A 17,932-nucleotide genomic window follows, 5' to 3' on the forward strand; every position below is an offset into this window, starting at 1 on the left:
TTCTAAAATAATCATAAATAAACTATTGTTATTATTACTGGTATTTACTCTACATGGATCTAACTTAAAATGTACTGTTAGTTACAATAAAGCATATGTAAATATTTTAAAGTTTTTAGAAAATACGAATATCTTGTTTAACTAGTATATAATATTTTGGTCTCACATGATTTTGCCTACAAGCACTTTCTCAGCTTTCAAAAAATTTTGGTCATATATTTTATCTAAAAATATTTTTGCTTGTTACTATTATTTTTCAACATATTGCAATACAAGCAGTTTCTGAATATGGTGCTCTAACACAAATTTGGGACAAACCTCATATAACAATATTTTTGAGTTTGTGTGGCACATTTCTTACTATGGATGTAACATTTTTATTCTTTTTTTGTAAATCTTCGTATTATATCAGAAAATCATTACAATGTATACAAAATATTCTGAATCTATTAAAGTAATGGAGAGAGAAGCATTTTTTTCAATTGTGGAGTGTACTAGAATTATAGCTTTATTAGAAAGAAATATTAACACCGGAGTAGATAAATTAAACATCTTCACTGCCTGTAACCGGTGCTCTTCTCCAAAGCAGAGGACTTTGCAAACATAGCTTTATTGTTGAAAAAATTCAACTGTCAATGTTACATGTGATAGAACCAGCAGAAAATGAAATCAATGTAAAAATAGAACTTGCTAAGTAACTAAAAGAGGGATTTTTAATTATAACTACTGAAGATGTTCGAAAATTACTGGTAAAATATAGACTGTCAAAGTGGATTTGGTGGAAATGATATTGGAGGTAAACCAAATCAATTCAGAGAATTATAAAGTAAATGAAAATTTCAAATTTTACACTAAAAAACATAGAAGACAATAAACTTAATCAAGCTGCTAAAGCTATTAGTCTTATTTTTTTCAATGGACATTCTTCAACTGAAAGAATTAGTAAATTCAAAAGAAAGCTTCAAAATGTTTAGCTTCACACTATGATCTATCACAGACATGGCCAACAAGTTTGTTGTGGATATGGCCTGTTAAAATGAGAAAACGTTTGTAATTTTTATGGAAATATGATGGCCTTCTTTATTCCTATTGTGACACAGTGAAAAAAGCACATACAAATAGTGAATAAAAAATATAAGATAATGAAGCATGCTCTAACTTGTTTTAGAAAGTGCTTTGATACACTCATTTTACATATAATTGAAATTGTTTAAGGTGCAACAAAGAGAAGTAAGAAGTAAGGAAATAAAATTCTCTTTGTTATTGTAAATGATACAGTATATGTTGCTGTTTAATTTATGCCTGAATGTCTTACATTCCAGGATACCTTTTTTTGTAATTACCATGTAATAAATATAATTAATTTTTACAAAAGAATAAAACATTGTGACAGGAGATCATTGGTACCTTTGATTTATGAAATTTGATCATATCCCATTACAATCTTGCATTTATAGTGATAACCCAATGATTCTAGTATTTTGTATGGTAGAATCATACAAAACACTGGAATCATTGGTTGATAGGTAAATAAATAAAATAAAATGTGCTGATTAGATTAATCACTAATATAAAAGCTAAAAGAAACTGTCATAAAGAAACAATAGTTAGTTAAGACAATTTTACTTGTCTTCTGCTTGCATATTTACATTATAATTTAATTAAAGATAATTATCTAAAGAAAAGAAGGATGATTGGGAAAGTGAAGTATCTGTTACAACTCTTTGTTGAAGGTGAATGGTGATATTTGTTATTCTGTGAAAAAAAGAAAATGGAGACCAGAACCTACAAGTCAGACTATACAGGATTTAAATTTCTTGCATGCATGCTTAGAATATTTTGTTATTATAAATATAAGTCAGTGCTCATTGTTTTGAATAATTCATCTCTTAACTAAGGAAGAAAGAGAAAAAAACAATATAACAAGTACTTGTAAAATCTGAGTTAAAAATAAGATGTAAGTGGGTATATAAATGAACTGATAAAAATATTCAGTTCATTTATATACCCATTTATCAACAACAAACAACATACAGTAGAGCATCGATTATCCGACCCCCGATTAACCGTCACATCGATTAACCGACCATTCTAGTCAGCAAATTTCAAATGTCCGCTGGTGATGTGGCACTACAATATTTGGCTATGTCTTGGCTACTTTAATATTATTTTTGTTAAATTTTTGCATGTTTTAGCTGGCAACACAGCTCAACCATTGAAGGGAGGCCAGTATTTAAACTAGACTTAATTTTCTAAAATTATGAATTGTTGTTTATTTTGTGAAAAATAAAATAATTTAAAAATAATTTTTAACAATACAATAACAACAATTATTATTAAAAAAAAAAATTTGTTAGGCTTAACATCGATGAAAATTCAACGCGGAGTTGGTTAATAGCAATATACTAATAAACTATACTAATAACGTATTTTTTTCGGTTATCTGATTTTTTCAGTTATCCGACCAACCTGAGTCCCCAATTGAGTCGGATAATCAATGCTCTACTGTATAAGTTATTCGTTATTGATAAGTCAATTAAATCTAATGAAAACTTGAATAACATTTTTAGTGTCTTATTTGGTAAAATTACTCAGATGCAAATTTTAGTTTTATTTCATACTACAAAAGATATTTCTGCATTTATAGAAATTTACCAAAATGCAATGCAATTAAAAACTCTTGGAATTTGTTTGAAAAAATGTGATTAAACAGAATTGTTTCATATTTTTAATTAAAAATAAACTAACAAATTTTTAAAAAAAGTTAACTAATAAAACAGACTAATAATAATAAATTATATATTCATTAAAGTTCATAACTCCTTAAGAATATATACTTATAAAAGACTTCAAAATTTAAAATATTTAGTTAAAGTTATTGAAATATTTTAAAATTTCAAATACTTTACAAAAATTATTGTAAACATTCTACAGTTTAAATAATGAAGATAAATCATTAGATATACAAGAAACAAAAAATAGATATTTTAATCAATTAAAATATGATCCCAATTATATTTTTCAAATTTGAGAAGAAAAAAAACATATTTATGAATTTCTCTAATTTGAAATTATAATTATAAAGTTGTACATTCATAGTTATTATATATAAAAATATACTTTACAATACTTTGATTATGTAGTTTGCTTCTTCCATAATATTAAAAAGAACTTTGATAACTTTTAGCTTTGATACTTTAAAATTCAATTTATACACAATTTTAAAAATATAATTAGTCCATATTTGCATAAAATTAAATTCCATAAACTATTAATTAATAATTTAGGAAATTTAACAAATGAAATAACTTTTTAAAAAAATATTAGAGAATAAGGAAAGCAGTTTCTATATTTTTAGAAGCTTCTTAGTCTGTCTCTAAAATTTTTAAAACAATCATTTGAAAGATAATCTCTGCATAAAAACAAATTATATTTAATTAAATGGTACACAATTTAACTCAGCAAAATAGCATCATCTAAGTTGGCAATGTGAGCCAAATATGAATTAAATGTAGGTTTTAAAATAGAATCTATTTTAACTATTAATAAATTCAGACTCTTAGCATAATACTGAGGAGTATTACAACAGCATGATCTAAAAAATATATTTAAAACATGCAGTTAACATTTGGTGCTATGCATCTGGCATACCACCAAATATTAGCTGTCAAATGTAGTTTTATGTAGTATATTGAATACTGCATAAAAATTCAATCATCAGTATAGACTTTAAACTTAGATGATTCAACAATTTTATATATACACACATTAAATATAAATAAAACTGTTACTCAAAAATATGAAATTTGGATTAAAATAAAGTATTTATAAAAACAAGAAAAATATTTTATAAGTTCAAATAATAAATTCTGCGTAAATACNTCTAAAATTATGAATTGTTGTTTATTTTGTGAAAAATAAAATAATTTAAAAATAATTTTTAACAATACAATAACAACAATTATTATTAAAAAAAAAAATTTGTTAGGCTTAACATCGATGAAAATTCAACGCGGAGTTGGTTAATAGCAATATACTAATAAACTATACTAATAACGTATTTTTTTCGGTTATCTGATTTTTTCAGTTATCCGACCAACCTGAGTCCCCAATTGAGTCGGATAATCAATGCTCTACTGTATAAGTTATTCGTTATTGATAAGTCAATTAAATCTAATGAAAACTTGAATAACATTTTTAGTGTCTTATTTGGTAAAATTACTCAGATGCAAATTTTAGTTTTATTTCATACTACAAAAGATATTTCTGCATTTATAGAAATTTACCAAAATGCAATGCAATTAAAAACTCTTGGAATTTGTTTGAAAAAATGTGATTAAACAGAATTGTTTCATATTTTTAATTAAAAATAAACTAACAAATTTTTAAAAAAAGTTAACTAATAAAACAGACTAATAATAATAAATTATATATTCATTAAAGTTCATAACTCCTTAAGAATATATACTTATAAAAGACTTCAAAATTTAAAATATTTAGTTAAAGTTATTGAAATATTTTAAAATTTCAAATACTTTACAAAAATTATTGTAAACATTCTACAGTTTAAATAATGAAGATAAATCATTAGATATACAAGAAACAAAAAATAGATATTTTAATCAATTAAAATATGATCCCAATTATATTTTTCAAATTTGAGAAGAAAAAAAACATATTTATGAATTTCTCTAATTTGAAATTATAATTATAAAGTTGTACATTCATAGTTATTATATATAAAAATATACTTTACAATACTTTGATTATGTAGTTTGCTTCTTCCATAATATTAAAAAGAACTTTGATAACTTTTAGCTTTGATACTTTAAAATTCAATTTATACACAATTTTAAAAATATAATTAGTCCATATTTGCATAAAATTAAATTCCATAAACTATTAATTAATAATTTAGGAAATTTAACAAATGAAATAACTTTTTAAAAAAATATTAGAGAATAAGGAAAGCAGTTTCTATATTTTTAGAAGCTTCTTAGTCTGTCTCTAAAATTTTTAAAACAATCATTTGAAAGATAATCTCTGCATAAAAACAAATTATATTTAATTAAATGGTACACAATTTAACTCAGCAAAATAGCATCATCTAAGTTGGCAATGTGAGCCAAATATGAATTAAATGTAGGTTTTAAAATAGAATCTATTTTAACTATTAATAAATTCAGACTCTTAGCATAATACTGAGGAGTATTACAACAGCATGATCTAAAAAATATATTTAAAACATGCAGTTAACATTTGGTGCTATGCATCTGGCATACCACCAAATATTAGCTGTCAAATGTAGTTTTATGTAGTATATTGAATACTGCATAAAAATTCAATCATCAGTATAGACTTTAAACTTAGATGATTCAACAATTTTATATATACACACATTAAATATAAATAAAACTGTTACTCAAAAATATGAAATTTGGATTAAAATAAAGTATTTATAAAAACAAGAAAAATATTTTATAAGTTCAAATATAAAAATGAGACAATATATACTTTTAGTATTTATACATTTAAAAAATAAAATTTAAAAATAATATATATACTGTATATATATATATATTTTATGTATATCACAAAATATCAAAACCATCCTTTATAGATTATTGCTCACACCATTTTTTAAAATTCTAAAATTTTACATTTTTTTTAAATGCATTTCTGTTTGTTACTTTCAAATATCCTTTCAAATAAGGCTAAAATAATGCTTCCAGGAAGATGCTGGTGATGCAGTATCAGTTCCCTTATTGCACATTTTGTCTGAATAAGAAAAAGTGATATATAAAATACAAAGTTTATTTAATTAATTAATAAATTCATTTATACCTTACCTTGCATACTAATTCTTCTGCAGTTATATTCTTGTCATATGGTATGGGATTTCCAATAATAGTTCTAAGAAAATTTTATAAATGAGTTAATAAACAACTTTACCAAAAAACTGGAACAAACTGTACTGTACATGTAGTGTAGAGAATCACACCTAAATGCAAAATTTCAAGCAGCAAAAGTTAAGCATTTGTTTGCTGGAAATTTTGCATTTAGGTGTGATTCTCTACTATAAATGAGTTACTTATTTTGGTTTCTTTCAGAATTTTATTCATATATTTACCTTAATTTAACTGGAAATCCCCCATAAATTGGAACTAGAGGAAATCTTGTTTTTTCATAAATTTTCCTAAATAAGCCTACCAAAAGAGTAAATTTTAGTATGCATTTTAGAAACTGCAATATTTTTATAAAATAATATATTACAATATTAATTTTAGATTGACAAAACAACTAATATATGATATCTAATTCAAAACATTAATCTATTTTTTAAAAAATATATATAATTTAATATATATAATTTTAACTACAATAAGCAAATAGTTATATATTTTAAATAAAATCAACTGTATTTTAAAATATTTATTGCTTAAAATTTCTGCAGAAAAAGTTACTAATGATGAAACAAATGGTAACTATAAGACAATGAATCACTATTGCATATATATCAAATAAACACATTATTGGAATTATCTTTTAAACTATTTATATATTCATTGCAATATATTTAACAAAATTTTAAATGATGATATTAAGCATAGCATTGTAGGGTAAGTTTTTTTAATGCAACTTTGAATTAAATACTAAGATAAATTCATTAGTTTTGAATAATGATTTTCTACTAAATCTTATTTTATATAGAAGCTAAAAATTCTGTACTTACATAAAGACAATTTGGTGATTCTAATATAATGCAAATATTTTCTTTATTTTGATCAAATATCATTTATTACATTAATATAGGTATGATAATTTATTACTGATTATACAATATCAAAAAAAATGATTAAATATTAATTTAGAAATTTTTAAATTAATAAAATATTACTCTGTTTACTTTAAATAATAGCTAAAAAATTTTCTCAATAAATAATTAAAAAATGTAGTACAAGTAATTATAAAATTTTTGCTAAATATGTTTTATATATAAAATATCATGTTTTATCATTTGTTAAATCCACATTAATATTTTTTAAAGGAAAATTAAAAGTAAATGAAAAAACTCACTCTTCCCTATTCCAAGAGGACGAAAAGCTTCTCTGATATTCTGAGTAAAAACAGGAATAATAGGCTATAAAAAAAATTAGATCAAATGAAGTAAGTGTAATATATTTTAAAATAACAATAATGCCATAATCATCAATAATACAAGATATTAAATTGTACATGACTCAAATATGCTGAAAGAAGTTTCTTAAACTGTATACAGTTGAAGTTCATTAATCAGGCACCTAAAGGATTGAAGTGATACCAGATTCCAGATATTTTTGTATTTTTGCAAAAATCTGACAATATATATGCAATCTAAACATTGCAGACATTGTACATTTTGTATTGGTGCATGCTGTTGTATGTTTTTCATTTGTTTACACATTCTTTAATCAATCTGAAGTTGATAGAGTTGACATTGTGTTTAAACTAATTGAAAAAACTTGCAAAAAATGTTAGTGATCACATTATTGCATAAAATCAACATTCATGATTCATAAGTACAATATTTATTACAATATTTATTTTCCAGATATGACTGTATACATAAGATCACAAAATATAACACATGAAAAACCAATAATGCAGTAAAAATATTAATATTTAACAGGTAAAGAAACATTTTTGACCATATTCAATGTCATAATCAACTTATCAAGTGGAACATAAAACAGAATGTAATAAACAAATTTAAAATAAAAAGAACTCAGTAGCATTATGCATGAATAGCTGGCCACATAGAAGAGTAGCATCTGAATATAAATAAAATATAAATAACAAATAAAAACAGATGATGTTCAGCAGTAAAAAATTTCAAATATAGCTTTCCAAGCATGCAATACAATTTATCTATTCTTAAAATTTAACAACAGTACTCTCTTTATAGCTTTATAGATCTCAGGCCTTCTAATGTGGTGCAACAGGTTAATGAAAAACCGTATTATGCAAGAATACACCACGTATTAACACAAATTTCAACAAAAGATAGAGGAAATCATTTATTTACAGTTTATCTCCAAATTAATTTTAATACATGATCTCGAACCCATACATGATACTAAATCGTTTCTCTTTTCCTCTCTCGTGAACAAAGCTTGTATATCTGGTTACACATGCGGGTCCCAAAGCTGACCAGTACACAATCTGTTGTGACCGTATTATATTACTACTTATGACTAACTTAACTTAAAATATAAACTAATATAATCTAGGTAGAGAAAAAAAGCATAGAAAGGTTAGGTTATAAAGAAGTACCCCTTATCTGTGCGACAATTTGGGCAATCTTCCGACATACACTCCCTGATCGCATGGATTCATTCTCTCGTCTTCCTCACGTGGTTCTCCCCTCGCTTGCTTCTCCCAGAATGAATAATGAAAGTAAAGTCCTCCTACGCTGCCTTCTTGGTTGTTGCCCCCTTTTCAGCCCAAAACTAGCCAGAAAGTGCAAATAGGTCGGAAGAGTCAAAAGAGGAACAATAGTGCGGGTTATTTAAATAGAAGAGGAAATTATAGATAACATAGGATATTATCGACTAAAACATACATATACATGGTGGGATACACCACACTAAGTACTTTAGATGTGCTTTATATGTGATATATAAGATGGACCCTATCACAAGATACAATGATATTGTTGTCACAGGCAAATATTGCAAGTGCAGTGGTGATAAACAAGCCTTTTTTACAATGTTAACATGCTCCTTAATTCTAATACCCAACAATCCAGAGGTCACTCCAATGTACTCTTAGTGTTGATCCACCTTGTTGACAAGACTATGTCTTGTTTATAAAATCATACTGCTGTTTTTTATTACCAGAATAGAGGTATGAAGGAGTACATGACAAGAGTTGATATTTGGCACAGAGTATTAGGTGCCCAAATCATTTGCACATAAAAAAAATCCAGACTTGTAGATAGTCAGGGGACCAAGAATAGAATCAAAATAAAATCCAAAATGGCAACCCTCTTCTACAAACAGGCAAAACAGCCACCTCACCCCACCGAAGTCAGGTGGGGAGAGTACCACCCACAGTTATTCTAAGAAGTGAACTCTGACTTTAGGACCAAACACAGTTTCTTCTATGTTAAATAAAATTTGTAATCTAATTTTGTAAATTTGGGAGTTCTTCAAATATGACATTCAAAAATTTCTTCAAATATTAAAATGGTTTTATATGTCGTTACAAGTGGGTTTTTTTTAACATTATCTAGTATAGTAAAATCGTGGGACTGATAAAAATTTGACATGTAGGGCAGAGGGCACCACCATGTGACCTTCACCCTTTGACCTCACTTTGCTCCTAAACTATAACAAGAAGAGACATCTTTTTACTTCATTTAGTTAACCTTTCGATTCGACAGCCGTGCGGATCTTGGATTTATATTATATCTCGACACTATTGTAAATATCGCATAGCCGATCCAAATTAAGTAAATTATTTGCCTGGATCATTTCTCAGTTAATTTTTACCGGCAGAACACATGGTCAAGGTCAACGTGGACATCACAGACAAGGTAGGATGTGCCACGGGCAGATTTTAGCCATGCCACTACAGACATTATATTAGGGTTGTTATTATATCCAATAATGTTATAATCGGGTTAAACTGTATATTGTTTGTGCAAAATAAAAAAAATAATTTCAAACGATACAATAGCCATGATTATTTTTTTCAAAAACAGAAAATTTTTGTTATGCATCGACAAAAATTCAACCCTGACCATCACACAACAAAAAGAAATTTCGACATTAGATAGGGTATACCTGGATAGGTTAATTTCACTGAAAATGCATTGTGGACGACCTTGTGGTTGTGGCTGGCTAAGTTTGAACAATTGCGCTCAAAAGCAGTGATACCAAAGAAGATTGGAGAATGAGAACGAGATCCGCTTGAGAGTCAAAGTGATTCCGCTTAGTAGTGAGTCTCCGAGACATAGTCTTGTCTCAAATACAGCTTTGCCGTTTTACTTGTTGTCACATGACCTGTCATATACAGTACATCAAACATTTGTTTTGGCATATCTAAAGTACTAAGAAGAACTTTAGATCTATAAAGCTACAAACAGGCATCTCTGTTAAACTTTAAGGATAGAAAAATTGTATTCCATGCTTAGAAAACAATATTTGAAATTTTTTGATATTGATAATCTCCTGTTTTTGTTATTTGGTGATTATATTTTAAAACTATTATAAACCTGATGCAGGCTTATGAAATACACCAAAAACGTTTATTATTATTAATTAATTATAAGTGCTGGAAGTGCAAGAATGCTGTTGGAAGTTAAAGGTTCATAGTTCCAGTTATTGATTCATTTATAGATTATATTTATTATTTATTTGTATTTGGATGCTATTCTTTTGTGCATGTAGCCAGCTATTCATGCACAATGTTACCAAATTCTTTTATTTTAAATTTTGTATATTATGTTCCATTCTACAACTTGATGATGATCATGAAATATGATTAAAACATTCGTTTATCTATTAAATTTCAATAATTTTTACTTCATTGGTTTTGTGTTTGTATTATTGGTTTTTTTGTGTTTTGTTGGAGATAGTATTTAATTTTAGTAAGCAAAAACCAAGGAAAACTTGAGGGGGTGCTGTATTCCATTGGTGCCAAAGATAACAAAGAAAGTGTGTGAGGATTGAGCTAAGTCTCCCTGTATTGTTTTAAAGAAAGAGGAAGTAAAGTTTGTTATAGTAATAGAACTAAAGGTATCTTTATTTATATGAATTAAGAGAAAACATTAACAGTTTTATATATTGTACTTGCATTCAGTTTCATCTATACATTGGTATGTATTAAGATCCACAAAAGTTACATGCTCCAAATATGATAAACCTATTTTTAGGTGCACTGTTCTCACATTGGCTCGTGAGAAAGTAAATGCATCAGTCACACATGTTACTAAATCACCATAAAACACATATGCTAGCACTAAAAACAAGTAAAATGGCAAAGACGTATTTGTGACAAGACTATGTCTTGGAGACTCACTGCTAAGTGGGATCACTTTGACATTCACAACATATGAAAAAACTTGGGTCTGGATGGGAAAAAACCCAGATTATTTACCCAGAAAAATTCATGATTAAAATGTAATTATAAATACTTTATCATAGTACATTCATGCTGTTATAATTACAGACACTATAATACAAATTTAAAAAACCATTTATTACCTAATTTACACAGTAGTTAATGTTATTTCACAGCTACTCTGTTCTTCTTTTTCTGTTAACAGTACTGCTACTGCACAATCTTTACGTTCTTCTTGTCACTTATACTTTTGGTGGCAAACTCTGTACTGCATCTCTAATTAGTTCAGGTTTGGTTTCATACAGCAAACAGCTAAGATTTTTCCTACTGATTGCTTGTTTAGCAAACAACATATTCTTTGATGATTCAATAGTTAAATTAAACCTAGTGTTTTTGAAATTGCTGTATTAATTTCAAAATACACATAAGCCATCCGGATTTTTAAGTATCTGGAGTTAAGATGTTGCTGTTTGTGTCGCAATAGCAAATCATTGCAAGTTATGATTTTATAGCTTGAGCAGTGTTTAAGTCTATCCAAGTGTTTTTAACTCCACATGATTCCGGATTCAGCAAATAAAGTACCAAGCTTTTCGTTTTTGTTTATAAAATCTAAATTTTTTTATTATTTAAGTCATTTTATTTCAATAAATATAAAATCACTTATATCATTATCCTGTTCCTTATGAGAATTTATCTTCAGAACCTTTGACGACATGATGACATTTTTCTTCCTGACAGTGACTACGAATCAGATCATCTGAGAATGCAATCAGTCCATGATAGTGAAGTAGATGCCAAAGAGTTACTGGCAAACACAATCAGCTGTTATCAGATTCTGTATAATTTACTATGTAAAAATAGAACCACCAAATGGTATAAAGAACCAATGTTTATACTAGAAACTGTATAACATTACCATGTATTGATTTTTTTTTCTGTTGATTTGTTGTAAAATATAATGTTTAAATGCTTAACTTTTAAAAGTATAACGTAGTTTGATGTTTAATGAACTTTTTCTTAATTCTTCTCTATTATCCAACATTTTTGCTTATGCGATGTTTTGTATGCCCACTTAGGTCAGATAATTCAGACTCTACTGTATATGTAAAGTCATATTTTATGAAAATTAGAAAGATAAAAGACCTAGAAACCAAGAGGTCGAAAAACCCAGATCTGGGTTTTAAAACCAAGAAGTGGTAACTCTGCTCAAGAAGGGTCTCGTTCTCATTCTCCAATCTTCTTTGGTATTGTTGGTTTTGAGTGCGATCTTTGAAACTTCACCGGCCTCAACCACAGCCACAAGGTCGTCCACAATGCATTTTCAGTGAAAATAACCTATCCAATTTTGAAATTTCTCTCCATTGTATGTTGCTTCGGGTTGAATTTTTGCTGATGCCTATGAAAATTTTCCATTTTTGAAAAAAATAATCATGGCTATTGTATCGTCCAAAATTATTTTATTATTTTGTTGAAATAACATATATATTAATAAATGTAAAAAGAAAACAAATTATATTTCAGTAGTTAGTTTTAATATAAAATTATAATGACATACTATCTAGTTTAAAAAATGTTGTGATGATGAAACGAGACATCTCCGGTCAATTGGTCAAGGTCAGCACGTGGTGACCAGAAATATGTGGGGAATAACATGGGACAGGTACATGGGTTTTTTCAAAGATTCGTTTGTCACAATTTGATTTAGCAATGTTCGCTTTTGAACTTCCCAATGCACATGTTTGTCAAACTTCGATTTCACAATATTCATATTTCCAACTTCCCAACGAGCAACGGATGCACAAATCTCGCACTACTGCCTGTTTGTAGAGAGTGTCACCATTTTGTATTTTATTTTGACTCGGTTCTCGGTCCCCTGACTACCTACTAGTCTGGTTTCTTTTTATGCACACATGATTTGGGCACCTAATACTCTGTGCCAAATAGCAACTCCAGACAGGTACTCCTTCATACCTCTAAGCTAGTAACACATCAGACAGTGCATTTTATAAACAAGACATAGTCTTGTCAAAAAGGCAATGTTTGTTCAGTATAATATAGTTAGTCTCATACAGTTTACTGAATTATGCTGCTTAGGAGTTTCAAACTATTCTTGAGATGATTCTAGCCAATGTATGAGGATAACTTTTATCTGCTATATAAGTCTAAATAACAATTTTGAATTAAATCTTGACATCAACTGATATCTTAGGTCTGCTTATACACTAGCAAATATGTACAGTACAATAATAATTTAAATTGAAATATCACAATAAGTCAAAAAGAAATTTTTAAAAATCAATGTTGTGTTCTTTTATGACAAATGTCTTTCATGAAATACTTTGAGCATTTTTCAAAATTTACAAAAATAGATGTTTATTTTATATTCAGGAAATAATTTCCAAACATTGGAAATTTGTATTTGTGTTTCCACACTAATAAATCAATCAAAAAGTAACTATATTGCCTTAAATCAACGGTTCCCAACCTTTTTCAGGTGGCGACCCCTTTTTATAAAAGCCAAGTGACCCGCGACCCCGATACTATTGAAAAATACATTTTTAATTAGGTAATTAAAAAAACAATGAAATTAGTTTTTTAGTATAATTTTATTTTAAATTATGTCTAATAATTTAATGCGATTGTTGAAATTGTATGTTATTAACCAGCCTTAAAATTCGCGGGTGAGTTTTTGTTAACGCCAACCTCATGTTATTCTCAACATTTAATTTATTCCTCTCAAACTCTCAACACATGATTCAACCAACTGTGACGGAATAGCGTACCTAGATTACACTTATTTTAATTTTTAAAAAATACAGTTGACCCACCCATAACACGGTAGTTACGTTCCGTTTTTTATGAAATTGATGTTTTAGGAGACCTTGCCAATCACAGCCCGACACGTGTGAAGTTTACTGACTACGGGTGTTTGAAAGGTTTTCTTCCATAAAATTAGTCGATTCCTAGACTAAGTCGGCTCAACATTTTCAAAATACGTATATTTTTTGCGAATACTCCTGGTATAAACTATGCTATAAACAAAAAAAATGTAGGATTACTTACCGAGTGTGCACCGTTCGACGTCGCCATTGCTTAAGCTTGTTTTCGTCGCGGAGCAGCGCACTAAATGGCGGCCGCGTTTTCTGATAAATTATTTTTCTGCGAAAACTTCGTTGAACTTTGGAGACATCATTAATATAAATAATTTTTATGGCCATTAAATAAGAAATGTTTCTTTCACAAGAAATGTATAAAATTAGTGCTGTATTAGACTTACGGTACCTAATTTACATACTGTACAGACGATAGTAACCTCAACTTACTCGCCTAAACTCTCTGTAGCGTGGCGCTGGACGGCGGAAAGTATATATATAATTATAATAAAGTTACAATGAATTAAGTTAATATATAATTATATATACAGTACCTAATTTATATATAATTTTTATATAATACTGTACAGACGATAGTAAACTCAATTTACCCGCCTAAACTCTCCGTAGCGTGGCGCTGGACGGCGGAAAGTAGTTTGGCTGCCCGATGACGTTTTACCGAATTATAGGAATTTTTTTTACCATGTTTGTACGGACACCGTCGCAAGTTTTTGGCCGTTATATAGGAATCCGAACTATAGGAACCCGTGTTATAGGGGGATCGACTGCTTATCAAATTATTCAAACTTCAAGACACCATTAAAAATAAAAATTGCATTATAGTGAACATTTTTTTTAGTTAACTGTATAAGTTGGCGACCCCACAGAAAGCCCGTCGCGACCCATAGGTTGGGAACCCGTGCCTTAAATCAATGTAAAAATTAGTTATAACTAAATTTATAATCTATTACATTATTGAAACGGTCAGAACATTATTTCTTGTGAAAATGAAGTTTATTCTTTTCATGGAATTCATCCATTAGGCTCTTAGCTCTTTTTCATCAGAAAAGCTAAGAATTTTTGGTCTATTTTTATTGCTTCCTTTACATTCTGGTAGCAATTAAACATCATTTTAAAACAAATATATTTTGATTGTCATAACTGCATAAGACTCATAATATTGATTTTTTAAATTTTTCTAGCACTGTTAATGACATGATGGCATTCTGATTTAAAATCATACCTTGTTATATTGATGATCCTGAAATATTGGTTTTGAGTAAAAATTGTGTAAATAGTAAAATGATATTATATAACAACTAATGCAACAAAAATGCAGAAAAATGCATATTTTGCATATGTTAAAATACTCCCTAGTCACTATCCAGAACATGATTAAATACTTGTTATCAAGAAAATATGATTAATTCTAATTTTAAAAAAGATGGTTTTGTATAATTTTATGTAAAAATATGCAACAGGGATATACTTTAATATGAAAGATATATATTTTATATTTAGAAAGTTTTGAAAATTAATGTATTTACTATCTTATATATACATGTATGTACAATATATGTCTTATTAATAATTTTCTCCTCAACCCCTAAGGGTTGGGAAGCTTGATCTAAATACTAAAAGTAAAATAAAACACACCGCTTTTCCATCTATAGCAACTTGTGCAAAACCTTTTCTTTTCTCCCAAAGTAAAGAGTAAGTTTCGTCACCAAATTGTGCCTCTCTCACTCCACCTGGAGCTATAGCAAGTAAATTTCCATTTTTTAATACCTCTGAACAGCTCTCTATGGAACCAGGACATACTTTAGCAGCTTCTAATAAAGCTTTCCATCCTAAAATATAAATTTTAATTATACAAATAACTATAAGCATGGGAGAATTTAATATAACATAAAATTCTACTTAATATTTAATATATTTTAACTATATGCTGAATAAATGCATTTTATACCATACAGCTAGAAAAATAGTAGTTTTTGAACTAAAACAAAATTTTAAACATTTACCTTAAAAAGTTGTCTAAAAAATCATTTTGTTTAATTTAAAAACTTTTTTTTTATTTTTGCAAATTATTACTTAAAAGTATCAGAACTAAAAGAAAATTATTGTTATGAACAATGCTATATATCATCTAACATAGTATTTAATTAATTAATGTAAATTATTATTAATAAAAAATAAAAAGTTTCTATTAATTTATATGAAAACTGTATATGACTTATCACAATGCTGTTGTTGGAAAGTCAATGACAAAATTTCTTTGTATTTGTAATATTATGCACTACATTACATTATCAATGCTACAGAAAATTCAGGAATATTAAAAATTATTATTTAGTGTCTAGATAAAAAAATTAAATATGTTAAATTTTTATTTATTATTTTATTTATTTTTGGAAATTTAATTTAAATACTAAAAAATTCAACAAATTTCTTCTTTATATTATGAAAATCTCTGGAAAAATATTACAACTGATATTAAATTTTGTCACAACAGAACTTTCAGTAATGCTTTCTTACAGTGTGATGGCACATTTTGTACACAATGTACTTTTTAACTACTATACAAGATGTTGGGGGGAGAAAAATTAAAAGCATTTAGCATTTATGTGACAAAGTACACATCATACTAAGTAAAGAAAACCCTAGTAAACATAGGAACAGTCAATTTTTGACATGACAAATAATCCAATAAGGATCTAGAATTTTTGAGAGTTTGCAATTCTGTACTGTAGTATGTCAAATGTACATTTGAAACATCTGTAATATTAAGGTAAAGTTTTGCCAAGATCATCTTATTGTCTTCTAATATACAAAATATCTCAAATGATTGAGTTTTTAATCTATATTTACTCAGTTTTGTGTGTATTAGCTACCACATAAATGTTAAATGCTTTTTTAAACACCCTGTTTATTCTATGTAAATGGTAAACCCTATTAAAAACTAAGTAAAGATAATTCAATATTTTAGAAACTTTAAAAACATTCTTTAAAATTACTTCTTTTAATTTTTATAGATTTCTAGATTTATATTGAAAATAAATACAGTAGAACCTCGATTATCCGGATTGTTCAAAATAAACAAAAATTTTACGAATTTGCTGATTTGCACTTAGCGAATTACGACACTGTTTATGTACGTGATGGAATGTATAACATTTTTTGTTTCAACAACGTCTCACCTAGCACAGTGGTCGTAAACTCTTAAATATATTTTGCGTNCTATAGGAACCCGTGTTATAGGGGGATCGACTGCTTATCAAATTATTCAAACTTCAAGACACCATTAAAAATAAAAATTGCATTATAGTGAACATTTTTTTTAGTTAACTGTATAAGTTGGCGACCCCACAGAAAGCCCGTCGCGACCCATAGGTTGGGAACCCGTGCCTTAAATCAATGTAAAAATTAGTTATAACTAAATTTATAATCTATTACATTATTGAAACGGTCAGAACATTATTTCTTGTGAAAATGAAGTTTATTCTTTTCATGGAATTCATCCATTAGGCTCTTAGCTCTTTTTCATCAGAAAAGCTAAGAATTTTTGGTCTATTTTTATTGCTTCCTTTACATTCTGGTAGCAATTAAACATCATTTTAAAACAAATATATTTTGATTGTCATAACTGCATAAGACTCATAATATTGATTTTTTAAATTTTTCTAGCACTGTTAATGACATGATGGCATTCTGATTTAAAATCATACCTTGTTATATTGATGATCCTGAAATATTGGTTTTGAGTAAAAATTGTGTAAATAGTAAAATGATATTATATAACAACTAATGCAACAAAAATGCAGAAAAATGCATATTTTGCATATGTTAAAATACTCCCTAGTCACTATCCAGAACATGATTAAATACTTGTTATCAAGAAAATATGATTAATTCTAATTTTAAAAAAGATGGTTTTGTATAATTTTATGTAA

At 27.5% G+C, this 17,932-nt stretch overlaps 1 protein-coding gene across 1 annotated transcript in view; it reads right to left on the reverse strand.

The window, feature by feature from the left end:
• Window positions 1-5,643: 5,643 nt before the first annotated feature.
• LOC111612889 (transmembrane protein 68-like) overlaps window positions 5,644-17,932 on the reverse strand; it is a 29,859-nt gene continuing 17,570 nt past the window's right edge. Inside the window, exons 6-9 of the mRNA XM_023354172.1 lie at window positions 7,078-7,141; window positions 6,131-6,206; window positions 5,850-5,913; window positions 5,644-5,778 (exon numbers count right to left, since the gene is read on the reverse strand). Of these exons, the coding sequence (XP_023209940.1) occupies window positions 5,668-5,778; window positions 5,850-5,913; window positions 6,131-6,206; window positions 7,078-7,141 (315 nt within the window). The 3' untranslated portion in view covers window positions 5,644-5,667. The remainder of the gene's footprint in view (window positions 5,779-5,849; window positions 5,914-6,130; window positions 6,207-7,077; window positions 7,142-17,932) is intronic.

Source organism: Centruroides sculpturatus, unplaced genomic scaffold (assembly GCF_000671375.1).
Source record: "Centruroides sculpturatus isolate CEXI.00-Female unplaced genomic scaffold, Cexi_2.0 scaffold1832, whole genome shotgun sequence".
NCBI lineage: Eukaryota > Metazoa > Arthropoda > Arachnida > Scorpiones > Buthidae > Centruroides > Centruroides sculpturatus.